An 18,254-nucleotide genomic window follows, 5' to 3' on the forward strand; every position below is an offset into this window, starting at 1 on the left:
CATCTCCGGCATTGGTGCTGCCATTGCTTCCAGTCTGTCCTGGTGCCCTCACTGACGCTCCGGGCTGCGTGCAGGGACTGCTCTGTCCATTTCAGTGTATTCAGCATTCATCTCAGTCAGTGCAGGCTTTCTTCCTTCATTCTCTGCTTTCTCTCTCCTCTCCTCCATGTTCGTGTTCTTCTTTCGCTGCGCACTCTCACATGGTATCATCGCCTGATTGAGAGCACGGAAGACATACCCTCAGGAGTGAGATACCTTACTGCTGCTGCCATCTGATCAACAACTGCCAGGCGCCTTTTTCAGGAGGCCCTTCAGCCTGCGTTTTGCTGCCCACGCTGCCTGCAGAGGCTGCCACGTCATCCAGCGACGCAGAAACCCTGCGTTTTCCACCAAGCTGTCCCTCCTTCTGCTGGGCGACCTCCCTACAGGCTGCGTTTTGCTGTCCTGCTGGTCGCTACCACTCCAGGCGGCACATTTCCTGCTGGTGACTTCTGTCCGGGCTGTTTCCTGGTGCTGGTGGTCTCTTCTCTGGTGCTCAACATCAGTTATCTTTGTGTTTTGCAGATCCAGGTGTTTGTAGGCATTCTCTGCCTGCGTCTTGGTGGTTGGTGACCACATTGCTGGTCATATTTCGACATCGGCACAACTTTCTTTGGTATTTTGCAGATTGGAAGATGTCTTACCAGTTTTCAAGCTTTGAAGACTCAGAGGATGAACTTCTTTCTCATCATTCCTCTGAGCGGAGGCGGGATTATCATGAGGTTCGACGTCGGGAAGAACCTCCTCGCACTCGTCCTTCTTTAGTCCATGCATCTCAAAGGGTTCCATCTACCGCGAAGGTTTCTTCCGTGAAGACTGCTTCAGATGTGCGGATGCCTTCCCTAATTCCCTCTATTCAGGTGCCGATTCTCCCTTCCTTTTCGAAGGAAGATAAGTTGGATGGTTCCAACTACTCCCTCTGGTCATGCAAGGTGGCCTGCATCCTTGATACATTTGACCTTTGGGAGCTTGTTTCTTCACCCATCAACCGTCCCCCTGTGGATTCGTCCGATGGCACCTCTATGGACCGTGCAGCCTTATGGGATAGGCTCAACTCTCGAACCCGTTCCTTTCTTTTTATGAGTCTCCATGATTCCGTTCTTGTACATGTTCACAGGTTACAGACCGCGGCGGAAGTGTGGAAGAAGCTTGCGTCTTTGTATCAACACAAGACATTTGCCCACAAGATTTCCTTGGAGAAGAAGTTGCAGATGCTCAGTCTTGATGGTTCTCCTTCCATGAAGGAGCACATCACGAAGATGGAGGATATGCGAGGCGAGCTAGCCTCTCTTGGTCGTCTGATATCGTCTGAGGATATGGCGATGATTCTGTTGACTCAGCTGCCATCACCCCGTTATGATGTCTTCTACACCAGCCTCATCACTTCGAGGACCCCTGAGACACTCCTATGGGAGGAACTTTCCCCGCTTGTCTTGGAGCATGACGAGCGTCTCAAAGAGGTGGGAGCCAGTGGCTCCACCAAGGCATTTACGGCCGGCACAGGTGGTGGCAAGAAGAAGAAACAAAAGAAGGAGAAGGCCACGGACAAGAAGGAGGAGGACAAGAAGGATGCGAAGGAGAAGAAGCCCAAGTGTCCCCATTGTGGGAAGGGCACTCATCCCGAGGAGAAGTGTTGGCAGAAGTATCCCCATTTGAAGCCTAAGGAGAAGGACTCGAAGGCTGCCCCAACCACAACAGAATCTGCGTTTGTGCATGTCTTTGTTGAGGAGGATACAGCCCTAGCTTCTACCACACAGGAGAAGCCGTGGCTCGTCGACAGTGGAGCATCTTCACATATGACCTTCCGTCAGGATTGGCTTCAGGATCTACGTTCCAGAGGGGGTACTGTCACCATTGGTGACAATTCCACAGTCCCTGTACGAGGCGTCGGGACTTTACCTATGTTTTCTGACAGACGGTCTTCCTCCGCCCAAGTTCTCTATATTCCTGATTTGGGTTTTAACCTATTATCTGTGCATGGCCTCACTCAGCTTGGTACCCGAGTCATTTTTACGCGAGATGCAGTCACAGTGGAGGATGCTTCTACAGGTGATGCTCTTTGGACAGGTACACAGGAGGGTGGGCTTTATACCCTCACAGCCTTGGCTGCGCGGACTTCCCATGAGCTTGGGCTGCTTTGGCATGCTCGGTATGGTCATTTGAACCTCGATTCTCTTCGCCGGGCTTCTAGGAGGAAGATGGTGGAGGGACTTCCCGATTTCCCTCCTCTTCACACTTTGTGCCCCAGCTGCTTAAGGGGCAAGCAGCATAGGCAGCCACACCCTCAGGTTGCTTCTAGGAGGGCTACTTCTCCGCTTGAGTTGGTTCACACCGACCTTTGCGGACCTATGGGCACGGCCTCCCTCGAGAAGGCCAAGTATTTGATGCTGATTGTGGACGACTTTAGTCGTTATGTGTGGCCTTATTTCTTGGAGTACAAGAGCGAGGCATACTCCTGTTTCTATGAGTGGCAGGTGTTTGTGGAGACCCAAACAACTTCCAAGGTTCGTGGCGTTCGAGCTGATCACGGTGGCGAGTTCACTTCTCACCTTTTTTCTCAGTTTTGCAGGGATCATGGTATTCGGGTGGAATATTCCCATCCGAACACACCATCAGAGAATGGTGTGGTGGAGCGTGCGAATCGGACCATGTTGGAGATGGCCCGATCTATGCTGGAGCATCGGAGTCTTCCTCATTTCCTCTGGGGTGAGGCGGTGGCTACAGCGGTGCATATTCGCAACCGCTCTCCGACTTCGGCGTTACAGGACATGACTCCTTATGAGGCTTTCTTTGGCAAGAAGCCTTCCGTGTCCCATTTTCGCATCTTTGGGTGCGATGCTTTTGTTCATGTGGATAAGAAGAAAAGGACGACGAAGTTCGACTCTAAGTCGAGAAAGCTTATCTTCGTTGGTTATAGCACGACCACGAAGGGATATCGGCTCTACGACCCGACGACGCGGAAGGTTGAGGTGAGCAGGGATGTGATCTTTGATAAGGCTTCGGCCTCTGAGGATCCGATTGATGGTTCCATTACACATGTTTCTTCGTCATTGACGGACCCCCCCCCCCCCCCCCCCACCTTCTCTCCCTTCACTTCCTTCCAGGATATCCCTTAGCACCCCCCCTATTCCTCCTCCTTCGGCTTCCCTTTCCCCTTTGGTAGATGTGACTCCGTCTTCTACGAGCTCTTCCACCACCGCTTCGGGATCTTCACGGGATACACAGCCTTCTTCTGATGCGGAGGATCTACCTTCACTCGGTGAGGGGGAGTCCCTCTCCGATTTGGGTGCTTTGCAGGTTCCGGAGACCCCCCGGTCTCCCTCACAGCAGCAGGAGTCTCTCAGGATTCCTTTATGGTATCGCCGGCTCATGCAGGATTCAGGTGTTACTCACTTTCCTGCCTCTTCTCCAGGTCCACATTGATCAGCACATTTACAGGCCCAGTGGGATAGTTTACTATGTGTGAACTATGCTCTTATGTCACAGATTCTTCAGGTTTCCGAGCCTTCCACTGTGGAGGAGGCTCTTGCACAGGATATTTGGAGACAGGCTATGCAGGCCGAGCTCGATTCCATCGAGCGAAACCATACGTGGGAGCTTGTTCCGCGTCCCGCGAAACAGAAGGTGATAGGTGTGAAATGGGTCTTTAAGACCAAGTATCTTGCAGATGGCTCCTTGGACAAGCATAAGGCTAGGCTTGTTGCCAAGGGTTTTGCACTCCGTGCAGGCTTGGACTACTTCGAGACTTTTGCTCCTACAGCCAAGATGTCCACCATTCGAGTTCTTTTGGCTCTTGCTGCTCACCACCATTGGCCTGTTTATCAGATGGACATCAAGTCTGCTTTCCTGAATGGTGTTCTTGAGGAGGAGATTTATGTTTCACAGCCTCCTGGTTTTCTTGTGCAGGGGAAGGAGGATCATGTCTACAGGCTGCGGAAGGCTCTTTATGGCCTGAACAGGCTCCTCATGCTTGGTACCAGCGGATTGACCGCTTCTTTCTACAGAGTGGCTTTGCGCGCTCCGCTTATGATCCCAACCTCTACTTACGGGTTGTGGATTCTCTTTCAGTGTTCCTTATCTTGTATGTGGATGATCTTATCATTACAAGGAGCGACACTCAGCAGGTGGAGCATACACGGTCCATTCTTCAGCAGGAGTTTGACATGACGGGTCTAGGGATCCTTCACTTCTTTCTAGGCCTGGAGATCTATCAGATGGCACAGGGCATTTTTATCTCGCAGCACAGGTACATCTCCGAGCTTCTTTCGGAGTTTGATATGGCTGCTTGTCGGCCTATCTCATGCCCCATGGACCCCGAGTCCAAGCTTTTGACAGCTGGAGTTCCCCTTCCAGATCCCACCCGTTACAAGTGCCTTGTCGGCTCTCTTATCTGGCTGCTTCACACTCGGCCGAATATCTCTTTTGTGGTGGCTTTATTGTCTTCTTTTATGCAGACTCCTACCCAAGATCACTGGCAGGCGGCCTTGCGGGTTCTTCGCTATTTACAGGGGACTCGATCCTTCGGGATCATGTATGGAGATGGGACTACCCTTTCTGGATGGAGTGATTCTGATTGGGCAGGTGATGTGGATTCGAGACGATCCACTACAAGTTATGCTTTCACCCTTGGATCCGGTGATGTCTCTTGGAGCAGCAAGAAGCAGCCTACTGTGGCACTTTCTTCTACAGAGACTGAGTATCGGGCCCTATGTTCGACCGCTATGGAGGCAGTTTGGCTCCGTCGCTTACTCGCGGAGATTGGCTTTTCCCAGACCGGACCTACGGAGCTGCGCGTGGATAACCAGAGTGCTCTTGCTCTGGCCAAGAACCCAGTGTTTCATGCTCACACGAAGCACATTGAGATTCAGTATCACTATGTTCGAGAGCGGATCGTGGATTCGGAGCTGGTGGTGGTCTATTGTCCTACGGCGGCCAATGCAGCTGATCTCTTTACGAAGCCTTTGCCTCAGGCTTCTTTGCTTCATCACATGCGGTTCTTCGGTCTTCAAACTCTCCCAGGATCTGAGAGGGGGTGTTAGCCTGCTCTTTATCATTCTCAGTCTGTCATCTCCTGGTTGTGAGCTCCTGTCAGAGTCTGACAGGAGACAGAGGAGCTCTATCAGTTCATTTTGTGGCTGTCCTTGTCAGTCGGCAGCGTGTGGGTGTCATACAGCCCAAACTGGGCTGTTTTTCTGCAGTCGGCCCATTTTCTGGGCAGGTCGGTCAGATCTGGCCAAAGTCGGTCAGATCTGGCTGGTCGGCCAAATCTGGCCAGGTCAGCCAGATTTGGCAGGTCGGCCAGTTCTCTGGCCTGGGGGCTATATATAGCAGTCCCCCCCAGTCATTCCAGCATTGTGCTCTGCAGGTTCAGCACTGCCTCCAACATCTGTGTCTCCGGCATTGGTGCTGCCATTGCTTCCAGTCTGTCCTGGTGCCCTCACTGACGCTCCGGGCTGCGTGCAGGGACTGCTCTGTCCATTTCAGTGTATTCAGCATTCATCTCAGTCAGTGCAGACTTTCTTCCTTTATTCTCTGCTTTCTCTCTCCTCTCCTCCGTGTTCGTGTTCTTCTTTCGCTGCGCACTCTCACACATATGAGATGCAAGCTACTTTTTCACAGTTAGACCGAAGGACCCTGTGAAAAAGATGGGTGTCAAAGGCAAAAGTTATAACAAGTTACACTTGTTAGATTCTAGGTGAATTTTAGTGTCAGTTTGTCCCTAGAACCATTAATTGGCCATTAAGTGTCAGTGGTGACACTAGGGACTAGGCATTAATTAAGGAATTAATGCTTGTCCAAGGATCAATTAATGCATGGGACCACTTTGGGTTGCAAATGGCCTAGCCAATTAATTTTTAGATAGGCAAGGTCAATTTTTTGGGCATGGATTAAGGGCTGAATTAATTTTTAGAATTAATTAATTCTGAAAACTAATTAAATGGCCGAAAATTGCTGAAAATGGATTAAGAAAGCTGCCACTTGGCAAAACTTTCCCATGGGGAAAGGCTAAATAGGGCTGAAGGAAGAGAGAAATCTCAATTTTTCATTTTGGAGCTGTTGGAAAGAGGTGTTGGACTGTTGCTACCAACTTTTGGGGCCATTTTCCAGCCATTGGAGACCATTTTGGTGATGGAGATTGCATATTCTTGACCTTGGGAAGCTGACAATTGCTGCTGATACACTTTCTCCTGAAGATCACAATCTCTAATGCTCCTATTGTTGTTGATGCATCCGTTTGGGGCTGGTATAGTAGGGCAGCAGCAGATTTTGATCAGTTCTTCGTGACAAATCTCAAAATTTTCTCTCTGCAGCATTCTCTCATCTCCTTCAGCCTATGCTCAGCCATTCTCAGCAATTCTTAGCCATTCAGAGAAGATCTCAGCCATTTTTGGTGGGCTGATCTGTAATTTCTGCAGTAAACCCTAATTTACTGCAGAAATTAGGTTTTAGTAGCCACCTTGGGATCCATGCCAGAGATTGAAGGCTCAAGGGACTAAAATCAGCAGCTGATAATTGAGGATTATCAAGGGATTTTGGGAGCCAACCCATCCCAAATTGATTTGGGACAACATTTGGCCAGCCAAGGGTCAAATTGGAGAAGAAGTCCTGGGTGAATCAAGGGGCAAATGACCCAAAAGGCTTGCTGGTCATTTATGACAGCAAGAGCAATTGGTTAGCAAGAGGAGATTGAAGAATCTTAAGTTGTACTCCTTCCAATTGAATGAAGCTAAAAAAATACCGCAAGGGGCGCCAGTTTTGGGGCCAACAGGGAGTCTACTATCCAAGAATGTTATGGTAAAATGTGTATTTTATTTTATGTGCATTTATTTATTGTTATAACTAACTCTTAAATTGGGTTATCACCACCCATTCCAAGAAGGAAGGCTGGTTGCAGTAGGAGGGGCAAATCTAAGTGTGAAGCTTTCAAGGCCTGAGGGTAGATTGCTGCAAGTACATCAGCTGTAGAGAGTACCTCTTTGTCTCTAACTCATGTACGGAGGTAGAGCTTGCTCCCTCTGGTCAACTCTCTCTCTATTCTCAGAGGAAATGCTTTGCATGATAGACTGATTCCATCGAATGTACAATTTTGTGTTTTCTTTACACTTCTGTTGAGGCAAGAGCCTCGCTGTCCAAGTTCAGGAGTAGCTGATTGCTTCTCCAATACAAGAACTAAAGAATGTGATGACCACGCCACACGAGAACAAGGTTTTCAGCTCTGATTTAGTGTTGTTTGTGGGACTGTTTTACTGCTGGAATGATGACAGGGTCAAAGGGTTTGTAGTGCAAGTGGTATGGAATATATCTGGAATGGAATAAGGGTGAGAACAAGTTAAGAAATAGGTGAAAAATAGTAAGTACAAAGTTCTGTAGATTGCAATTCTACACTTGAATTATTGAGTTATGGTCACAGAAAGTGTTTTCCTACTTGAAATGTTGTTCTGGATATGTTGAACTGTCCTTATGCAGCTGAAATTTACTCAGAAAGGGATGTTGTTCTGGATATGCTATACTGTCCTTATGCAGCTGAAATTTACTCAGAAAATATGAAAGCCAACTGTTCACAGGTTTTGTACTTTGAACATTTCTTTTTTTTTTTGTAACCTTCCATCTTTTAATTGATAAAGAAATACCAAGAGGAGCGCCGATCTTCGGGGCCAATCTGGTGTTGAGCAAGGAAGTGAGATCTCTATTCGTGTGTGTATGTGAAAAGACCAAGTATTAATTGAAGGGACTACCGCTTTATGTGAGTCATAGACCGGTTTCATTCAATGTGCAGTAGATTCTTCTCATGCATTTGTTCCCATCATGCATGTGCTCTGAACACAATCAAAAACACTGCCACATGGGCAGCAAGTTACAAAGACACCCAAACTTTTGCTATTCCTATTTTGGAAATGTGTTAAGCAAGTCGCGTGGGCACCTCACACCAACCATTAGCAAGCTGCTATGAGACTGTTATGGTGATTTCAGAGGCACATTTATAGTTGGGATCCAATATCAATACGTTTTTCTTCATACATAGGAGGTGAGGAGGCCTACATCAGATCATATTGCCTTATGATTTGTTTCTGACTTGATATGCTGGCCTAGTCAGAACCAGCCCATAGCAGCAAAAATTCCTCTACAAAGACGAAATACACAATATAATAAAATGCTATGCTAAAAGTTATTGACCTGACAGTAGAGTTTCCATGGCATGGGCACAGAACCTTGTCTAATATTTGAGGGCCAAGCACATTGCAGTTCAATACCATCTTGTAAAGAAGTGAATAGAGTTGGAGATCATTATATACAGATTTATCCGTATAAGAGAGAATATGGCTGATGTCTTCAACAAGGGCCTTCCTTGGATCAGCCTTGATCAACTGCTCACACAATTTGATTGGAACCCTTTGAATTCAAGTTGAAAGAGGCTCTTTTTTTCTCCTCGCCATTGTACATTGAACGTACCTTTCACCATTTGGGGCATTCTACTTATCTCCATTTTTATCGGTGTTGTTAGGAGGGGACGTTGAGATAAAATCGGATCCATTTAACCCACACCAACTATGAATGGTCTAGTGGGACCATCTTAGTTGTACTCCCTCAGCATATCAGGATTTTCTCTGTTAGAGATCACAGCCAGGCAGGAGGCAGAGTGCAGTCAGACTGCCACGTGGCAGTTCGACCTGTACAGTCAGTCGGCTGCATTTAATGCGGCTGACAGGGTATTTCTGGCGCCCTATTTTCCGGCAGATATCGGCTATTTGTACCTGACGTTCCCAGCAGTCTTACACACTTCTCTGACGCAGATTACAGACCGGTGACGCGCAGATTCTGTCTCTGTTCACAGATTTCAGACAGCAGACAGTGCAGACTGCAGCAGACTTCGAGGTGGACAGCAGGTTGCATCGTCGAGGTGGAGACACGCAGTCCAGCGCACTGCGCCCGTGTATATCTTTGTATTCAGCATTCTTTATACAGCAGATCTTCATCGTCCACTGTCTCTTTCTCTCTCTTCTCTCTTTGCGTTCTCTCTCTCTCAGTCCTACGCTTCCACACCGCTGCACTCTGACATGGTATCAGAGCAGTTTTTAAGGGCTGACTGAGCACAGAATTGACCTGAAGAGGAGTTTCCATCGCGACACAAATTTGTGTTTTTTGCGTTTAAGGGCAGACAGGAGGACTGCGCCTTGGAACAAGGCTGAAACGAGTGTGGGCGCACAGGAAAGGAGTACAGGTGGTGGATTTGCTGCTGTTTACTGCTGTTTGACGCGGAGGAAGTTTGAGTTTTCAGCCTACAAGTGCAGGTTCTGCTTTTTCATCGCCTCCGGCCGGTGAAGAAGCTTCAGGATGCGGAAGAGCCTTAGCAGGCTGAGTTTTCCCAGTCAAAGGGGGCTACTTTTGCGTTTGTGAAGGCATTGCAAGTGAAGATGTCTACAGAGATGGACTTGGAGTTCCAAGCAATTATGGACCAGAAGGTGCCTGTCTTACCGACTCTTCCTACAGATCAGAAGCTCGACGGCGACAACTACCGCATTTGGCGCGTCATGATGTTGGCCATCCTTGAGTCCTATGATTTGGCGGAGTTGGTACAGGAGATTGACCGGCCCTCGGTAAGAGATGAGTCCAAACTCTCTTCCGATGCTCGTGCGGAGTTGGCCAAGGCCCAATCTCATTGGGACAAACTGAATGCCAAGATTCGATCCTTTCTCTTTCTATCATGCACTACAGCCGTGATCGCTCACATCGAGCACTTGACGATGGCTCGGGAGATATGGCTGGAGCTTGATCAAATGTACAATCGGATGACCCTGATGAAGAGGGTTTCTTTGGAGGTTCAGATGCGGACCTTGTCCGTAAATAAGTCTTCTTCGCTACGGGAGCACATTAACAAGCTAAGGCAGCTACAGATGCAGGTTCAGAATGCGGGGAAGCCGATTTCCTCCGAAGACATGGTGATCACACTATTGTCCCAGTTGCCACCACGATTTGGTACATTTTACTCTGCCCTTATTGCTTCGGGGCGAGAGTCTACTCTTCGCTGGGAAGAGTTGGTTCCTATGGTTTTGGACCAAGAGGAATAGTTAAAGGGACAGAATGCTTCCAAGTCGGAGGCGCTGACAGGTCAAGCCTCTCAGAAGAAGGGGAAGGACCAAAAGAAGAAGAAGGCGGATAACAAGTCCAAGAAGGACAAGGACAAGGACAAGGACAAAGATTCCACATGCCATATTTGTGGAAAGACTGGCCATTGGAAGAAGGATTGCCCTGACAAAGACACGAAGGACACCAAGAAGGACACCAAGGATTCTGGAGCGGTGACTGCACCCTCATCAGCTGCATTTCTTCATCTAGCTGTCATTGAGGACGCTTCACCGAATGCTTCTGATGCTGCGATGACGGCTCCCCAAGCTCGAGAGTGGATTGTTGATAGTGGTGCCTCACGGCACATGACTCCTTCATCAGATGGTGTTGCCCAGCTGCGACCCTCGCGTGGGCAGATTCTCATTGGAGACAGCTCTTCAGTTTCTATCGCAGGTCAGGGTAAGATGCAGCTTATTCCGGATGGACGAGGTGGTACCCATACCTCAGAGGTTCTGCATGTTTCTGGATTAGGGTACCATCTCCTTTCAGTTCATAAGATTTGCTCCCTTGGTCTTTTGGTGGAGTTTGACAGTTCTACGGTGCGAGTCCTTGATCGTGGATCGAGGAAGGTTCTCTCATCCGGATATGAGGAGAACGGCATTTATAAACTGAAGTCTTCCACCGCCCTCTCTACTCTTCTTCTTACCTCACAGTCACAGTCAGAATTATGGCATGCTCGGTTTGGTCACCTGAACTATAACTATCTTCGGCAGGCGTCACGTGGACAGCTTGTTCGAGGGTTGCCGAATATAGTGGTGAGCCAGCAGCCATGTGTCTCCTGCATTCGAGGGAAGCAGCATAGGGATGCCATTCCCCACACAGCTTCGAGGCGGTCTACTTCCCCGATGGAACTAGTATCTACGGATCTATGTGGCCCTATGAGGAATGAGTCCCTGCGTGGAAGCTCGTACTTCATGCTGATCGTGGATGACTATAGCAGGATGATATGGGCCTACTTTTTGGTATTAAAGTCAGAAGCTTTCTCGCACTTCAAGGATTGGCTTCTCTTTGAGGAGAACCGATCAGGCCGGAAGTTGAAGACCTTGCGATCCGACAAGGGAGGTGAATTTGTGTCTAATGAGTTTGCTCGGTTTTGTGCAGATAGAGGAATTCACCAGCAGTTTGCCAATACTAATACTCCTCAAGAAAATGGTATTCTTGAACGGAAGAACCGCAGTGTGATCGAGATGACGCGCACCATGATGGAGCACCAACAGACCCCTCAGGTTCTGTGGGCCGAGGCTGTGGCTACTGCAGTCCACATCCTTAATCGATCTCCTACTTTGGCCGTGGAAGGGATGACCCCATTTGAGGCTTATTTTGGGACGAAGCCAGATGTTTCTTACTTTCGGGTCTTTGAGTGTGATGCCTATGTTCACATTCCCAAGGCTCACCGTGATAAATTTGAAGCTGCTTCCCGAAAACAGATATTTGTTGGCTACAGCTCCCAGTCCCAAGGCTACCGACTGTATGATCCCGTCAAGCGGGATGTGTACACTAGCCGTGATGTGCGGTTTGTGGAGGTTCCGGCTACTTCAACGGGTGAGGAGCATCCCGTTCTTGGAGATCCAGGGGAGAGTTGGGCTCCTTCTACAGTTCCACTGGAGCCCGTGCCTTTTGATTATGATTCTGTTTCTGACACAGAATCTACTGTTCCACCAGACACCTCTGAGGAGTTACCGCCGATGGATATTCCAGAGTCTTCTGCTGATGGAGAACGACGGGGGGAGGTTCGGCCTCCTCCTCGCTGGGCCCGTGACACACTCCATGATTCAGGGATCGAGGGGGTTCCTGAGGAGTGGGAACCGCATGATGGTCCGCGGCGGTCACGGAGGCACCAAGCACATTCTACGGAGCTTGTTTGCTCCAACTATTGTTTGATGACCCATGTTACGCAGGATCGAGAGCCCACCTCCGTGAAGGAGGCTTTACAGTCCGCACCATGGAAGAAAGCTATGGAAGCTGAGTTGGAGGCTATTGAGAGGAATGGCACTTGGTCACTCGTGCCCCGCCCCCCGAAGAAGAAGGTGATTGGAGTCAAGTGGGTCTTCAAGACCAAATACCTCAGTGATGGTACTTTGGATAAGCACAAGGCTCGCCTTGTTGCTAAAGGTTTTGCACGGCAACCAGGTATTGACTGTCATGACACTTTTGCCTCCACAGCTCGTATGGCGACCATTAGAGCTGTTCTTGCTTTGGCTGGCCATAGGAGATGGCCTGTTTATCAGTTGGATGTGAAGTCGACCTTCCTAAATGGTGATTTGAAGGAGGAGATCTATGTTGAGCAGCCTCCTGGCTTTGGTTCTTCAGATGGGAAAGTCTACAGGTTGAAGAAGGCCTTGTATGGCCTCAAGCAGGCCCCGCGTGCATGGAACGAGAAGATTGATTCGTTCCTCCAGTCTCAGTTGGGATATCAGCGGTCCAAGGCCGATCCGCAGCTGTATGTTCACACTTCCGAGGATGGTTGTGTGCTGTTTGTCTTATATGTTGATGATTTGATTGTCACAGGTGATGCTACACAACAGGTCCAGGAGACGAAGTCAGCTTTACATCGGACGTTCGAGATGACGGATTTGGGTCTACTCCATTTCTTTTTGGGCCATGAGATTTATCAGTCTCAGAGGGGGATCTTTATCTCTCAACAGGTATATATACAAGAGCTTTTGGTGTCTTTTGAGATGGAGGATTGTCAGGCCCTCTCTACTCCTATGGATCCGAACTGGAAGGCCACTTCCCATTCAGCTTCTCCTTTGGCGGATACGTCCCGCTATCGACAGTTGATTGGATCCTTGATTTGGCTTCTCAACACCAGGGTTGATCTATGTTTTGCTGTTGGGCTCTTGGCAGGGTTCATGAGTGAACCTAAGACGGTGAATTGGCAGGCTGCTCAGAGGATACTTCGGTATCTAAGGGGAACGTCTGATTTAGGGATTCATTACCCCGCAGGGACAGATGGGTCAGATCTTGTACTTGCAGGTTGGAGCGACTCGGATTGGGCCGGTGACGTGGACCACAGGCGGTCTACTACAGGTTACTGTTTTACTTTGGGTGCAGGTATTATTTCATGGAGTAGCAAGAAGCAGCCCACGGTAGCCCTTTCGTCTACTGAGGCGGAGTATCGGGCCGCGTCTTCCACCACATGCGAGGTTGTGTGGCTTCGGAGATTATTGGAGGAGCTTGGGTGCCCCCAGACTCGTCCTACATTGCTGCGATGTGACAATGAGAGTCGCATTGCCTTGGCAAGGAACCCTGTTTTTCATGCCCGGACGAAGCACATTGAGATCCAGTACCACTTCATCCGAGAAAAGCTTCTGGATGAGACCATCACTGTGGAGTATTGCAAGAAGGAGGACAATCTTGCGGATTTGTTTACGAAGGCGCTTCCTCAGGCTCTACTTCGGAGACATTCCAGATCCCTCAGGCTTCTGCCCTACCCCAGCTCTGAGAGGGGGTGTTAGAGATCACAGCCAGGCAGGAGGCAGCTAGGCAGAGTGCAGTCAGATAGGTGTGCAGTCGGACTGCATAGTCGGACTGCCACGTGGCAGTCCGACCTGTACAGTCAGTCGGCTGCATTTAATGCAGCCAACAGGGTATTTCTGGCGCCCTATTTTCTAGCAGATATCGGCTATTTATACCCGACGTTCCCAGCAGTCTTACACACTTCTCTGACGCAGATTACAGACCGGTGACGCGCAGATTCTGTCTCTGTTCACAGATTTCAGACAGCAGACAGTGCAAACTGTAGCAGACTTCGAGGTGGACAGCAGGTTGCATCGTCGAGGTGGAGACACGCAGTCCAGCACACTGCGCCCATGTATATCTTTGTATTCAGCATTCTTTATACAGCAAATCTTCATCGTCCACTGTCTCTTTCTCTCTCCTCTCTCTGCGTTCTCTCTCTCTCAGTCCTACGCTTCCGCACCGCTGCACTCTGACATTCTCAGCCCTAGTTTGTAGATACAGCTTTGAATTTTTTGCAAAACTTAGGGTTTCTCAGTTGTCTCAAGAAGCACAAAGGGGTTTGCTGAAAATCTGAGAGATAACAGCAGATTTGAAGAGGATTGCTAAGCTACACTAAAAGTGGTTTGAATGCAAGTGTGGAGGACTTGATTTGTGCCTGCATATGGTAGATAGAAAAATAGGTGAGATTCTAGATCTACAAGTGGGCTGATTTACATGCAACAACAAAGGGGCAATTTGAGGCTTGATGCGGCTGCTCATATCGGTACTGGATGCAAATGTTCAAAACTCAATTTCTCCCCGCACATCCTTGTAATCCAGGGGCAATTTGAGGCTTGATACAGCTGGTCATTGGAGACATGCATGCCAATATTCTTGACCCAATTTATGCCCAATTGTGCATTTGATAAAGGGACAAATTGAACTTGATGGTTGCTAGCTCCAAAGAACAACTTATTATTCCAAATGCTGTTGGAGAATCGGCTCAATGAATTCCCATTTGTATAATAGGTGTTTTGGAATTAAATATGAAAAGAAATACTGTAAGAGGCTCTAATACTTTGGGACCAATTAGGTGTCAGCTCGTCTCAATTTCTTAAGGGCAATCTAGCCCAAAGTAGTAAAGGTTTCAATTTTGGATTTGCATTTACTTTATGAATTTATTGCTTGCTCTAAACTATTGCAAATCAATGAATTGTATGATTCCAACACCCTTCTGTAAAAAGGAAGGCTGGTTTCAATAGGTGCATTGTTTCTCATGATTTACAAAATATATGTTACACTGTCAGTTCTAAGAAGGTGCAAAACTACAAGAAGATTAAGGGAATCTCAAGATGGCATGAATTTGGGTAGCATTGGCAACTGTCCTTCTGCAGATCAACACAAAAGATTGCCATCTGCATGTATCAACATGTCACTGACATGGATTGGCTCGTCCATATTCCCCCTCTTCTTGATGATGGTCCAAAAAGAGTGGCAACAGAAAATCATGTCATCCTCAAGATCAACACTCTAGACTAGGAGAGGGTCTACAACAAGTGGAAAAGCTATACCCCAAAATGTTCTGTATTATTCTCTCTGATGTAGTGTTATGTGTGTGCATGATTGGTGGTGCATAGGCCATGGAAGAAAATAAGAAGTCTCTAAATCTTTATTCATATATATGAGAGCTTGAATTCCTCTATGTTTATGGTATTTCAAACATGAATGTACATAATTTTTGCTTATGAAAGCTTGGGCTTTTTACACAAGCTATGCCAAGTTCCAAACACATTCTGCACTAAGCTAGGTTTTGCTACACATAGTGAGGATGCATTTTCTTGTGAACTAAATGAAATCTGCCTAGCCATTTAAAAAAAATCCATGTGTCGCAAATTTTTATAGCTATCTCAACCCAGCTTAACTATTGTCCTTCCTTATTTCTCAGGTATTAAGTGGCTGTAGTATGACTTTGTGTATCACAAGGCATCTGGACTCGTTATCAGAAATCATTCAAAACCCGGATTTACAAAATGCTGACTCAGGTATTGAGTGGCAATAGTACGGCTTTTAATATCACAAGGCATGTGAACTCACCATCAGAAATGAAATATGCCTGTCCAGCCGCAGGAGCCCCTTTTCTCCCAGGAATATCATCTATCAACCCCATACTTGCAAGTAATAGTGCTTGGACCAGATTGTCAACATACACCCAATCTGTTTTTACCTCAGGACCACCAATAAGGAAGAAGAATATTCCCTTTTGTGCCAAGCTCAAAAACCTTGGCACATGGTGTTCCTCACCTGGGCCATAAACAGCTGCAGGACGGATTGCACAGGTATTGAGTTTCCAGCCTTTTTTGCTCCTGCAGGAGAGACTTACAAACAATGTATAACTATTTGCTACAGTGCAACAAAGGTTTTGATTGATAAAATTAGCCAAACTTCATTGCAGTTGCTCTTCTTTAACATTAGCATGAAAATTAAAATGAAGGCATCAAGTTGTCAACTTACTTTGAAGAACGGCCATTGCTCTTCAATACAAGCTGCTCAGCTAGGGCTTTAGATCGACCATATGCATCTAGATGGGTTTCTATGGAAAAGTAATCCATTGCTTCACTGCCATTGACAATCTGCTGACCTCCAAACACCACATTATATGTACTCAAATAAACAAGCCTTTGAACTTCGCATTTCATGCAGCTGTCAAGGATGATGCAAGTTCCAGTCAGGTTCACTTCATCAATTTGGCGGGCTTGCAACATCTCCTTGCCACAAATGCCATGAGAAGCAAGGTGGAAAACACAATTTGCACCAAGGAGTGCCTTTTCAACATCTTTCTTTGACTTGATATCACCTGCACATTGAATATTTCACAAATTTGGAATATTAATGTTTGATGGAAGCAATCAAGCGTTATCTGCTCCTCTTTGAATGGAAGCAATCAAGCCTATCCGCTCCTCTTTGAATTCTCAGATATTAACAATATGAAAGATCTTTTCCATCAAGAAACATCAGAGAACTTCTCCATCCAAAACATGGTTAAATAAACATATGTTTGCTTCGTAAATGTAGCATCAGCTTAAGCTCTAAAGAATAAAATGTTCCGAACATATACATGGCAGCACAGAAGGTTCACATACTGTTTTTTTACTCTGTACGGTTCATCAATTGGTGTAGGCAGTTGAGCTGTAACTTCAGTATGCGCAAAACCAACAGTCGTGCTAACTGCTGCTCAAATGCTTCACTAGTAATAACTTATGCATAGGCTTGATTGATCCAATTGATAGAACTTCATGTTGAACATGTTTATATATTTGTTACATGTTTCATCTGTCTGAAGCAGTTTGTGAGTAGGTCATTCTTTTGTGTCTCTAAACCAGTTTGTAAGTACTGCATGGCAGCCAGACAGTTCGCTAAGACCGATAAATATTAATTTTGTCGCTATAAACAATGTGGCTATATCGTCATTTAGGCAAATCGTAGCATAATCCAGTCAGATTATGGGTTTTTAGAGAGATCTCTAATACTTATCTATGAATCTGTCGGTAAAGCTCACGATCTAAAGCCCTGTTTGTTGTTATCAAATGCTTCATTTAACAATCGAGAGTACACCTGAGATGCATTTGATATGGTTTCTCTTGAGGACGGGCAACCATTGCGAGGATGTGCGGGAGTCGAAGCAGCGCACTTCATCGGCACCGCGCTGCATCAGCTCAAGGCAAAGGGCAGCTCCCACGGCATCGAGGCCGCCTGTCACCACGAAAACCAGGCCCTCGATGCCTTCGTGTTCCGAGAGGAGGACCATCGCGTCTGTATTTCCTTAAGTGGAATCCGCGCGTCTATCTCTTTAAAATATACCCGCAGACGCGCGCACGCACAAATACAGAGAGCCAGAGACGACAGAGAGATCGAGGGAGAGGGGCTTACTCAGACAGCGCGTACACGTGGCAACGTCTCGTCTGCCTTTAAGCAAGTCAATCCATAGTCTCCTACTAGTCTTTGACGGTCTCGGAAGTTGGAAATCCATCGATTATCCAAGCATTCGTATCATGTATGGTTTGTAAGACAATATTTTCGACAATACATAATAAAAAACCCTCGATTAGAAAAATTATGTTAACATGTGCACCTTAGTAAAGGAGTATGAAGTTTTATATGTAGTTCTTGCCACCTACTTGCACAAAATTTCGACTACATATTTTTTGGCATTCTTTCTTTGGTCAGTTTGGTCTTAGCCTTGGGCTCTTAATAATAACTATTTTTTTTCTTAAGAAATAACTAGCGTTCCACGTGTGCTTTGCACGCACGGAACATAGTTATTATGAAGAAGCCACACAGCCCTATGATGATTTTTTTTCTTAATAATAACCGTTCCACGCGTGCTTTGCACTCACGGAACATTAGGCCATTTCGCAAGTGGCAAGTGAAGTCGTTCAACAATCCATTTCTCATCTCTCTCTCTCCTCTTTTTCCTCTATGTTTCTAATTTTTTAATTTTCTCTCTCTCTCTCTTTCTCTCTCTCTCTCTCTCTGCCTTCTATTTTAGTTTATTTTTTCTCCTCTCTTGGTTCTCACTCTCTCTCATTTTATTCTCCCCTCTCTCCTCTCTTTTCCTTCTCTCTCCCTCTCTTTTTCCTTTTTTTTCTTCT

At 47.0% G+C, this 18,254-nt stretch overlaps 1 protein-coding gene across 3 annotated transcripts in view; it reads right to left on the reverse strand.

Moving 5' to 3' along the window:
* LOC148011632 (NAD(P)-binding Rossmann-fold superfamily protein) overlaps positions 1–17,567 on the reverse strand; it is a 65,795-nt gene extending 48,228 nt beyond the window's left edge. Inside the window, exons 1-3 of one of the 3 annotated variants that reach the window (XM_087670110.1) lie at positions 17,218–17,567; positions 16,117–16,459; positions 15,700–15,980 (exon numbers count right to left, since the gene is read on the reverse strand). In XM_087670110.1, the coding sequence (XP_087526236.1) occupies positions 15,700–15,980; positions 16,117–16,459; positions 17,218–17,410 (817 nt within the window). In that variant the 5' untranslated portion in view covers positions 17,411–17,567. Of the gene's footprint in view, positions 1–15,699; positions 15,981–16,116; positions 16,460–16,745; positions 17,001–17,217 lie in introns of those variants that run through there. The other 2 variants (XM_087670111.1, XM_087670112.1) reach the window with 2 other exon arrangements.
* Between the last annotated feature and the right edge of the window lie 687 nt (positions 17,568–18,254).

Source organism: Lygodium microphyllum, chromosome 28 (genome assembly GCF_053477565.2).
Source record: "Lygodium microphyllum isolate KBCC chromosome 28, Lygodium_microphyllum_v1.1.10, whole genome shotgun sequence".
Taxonomy (NCBI): Eukaryota; Viridiplantae; Streptophyta; class Polypodiopsida; order Schizaeales; family Lygodiaceae; genus Lygodium; species Lygodium microphyllum.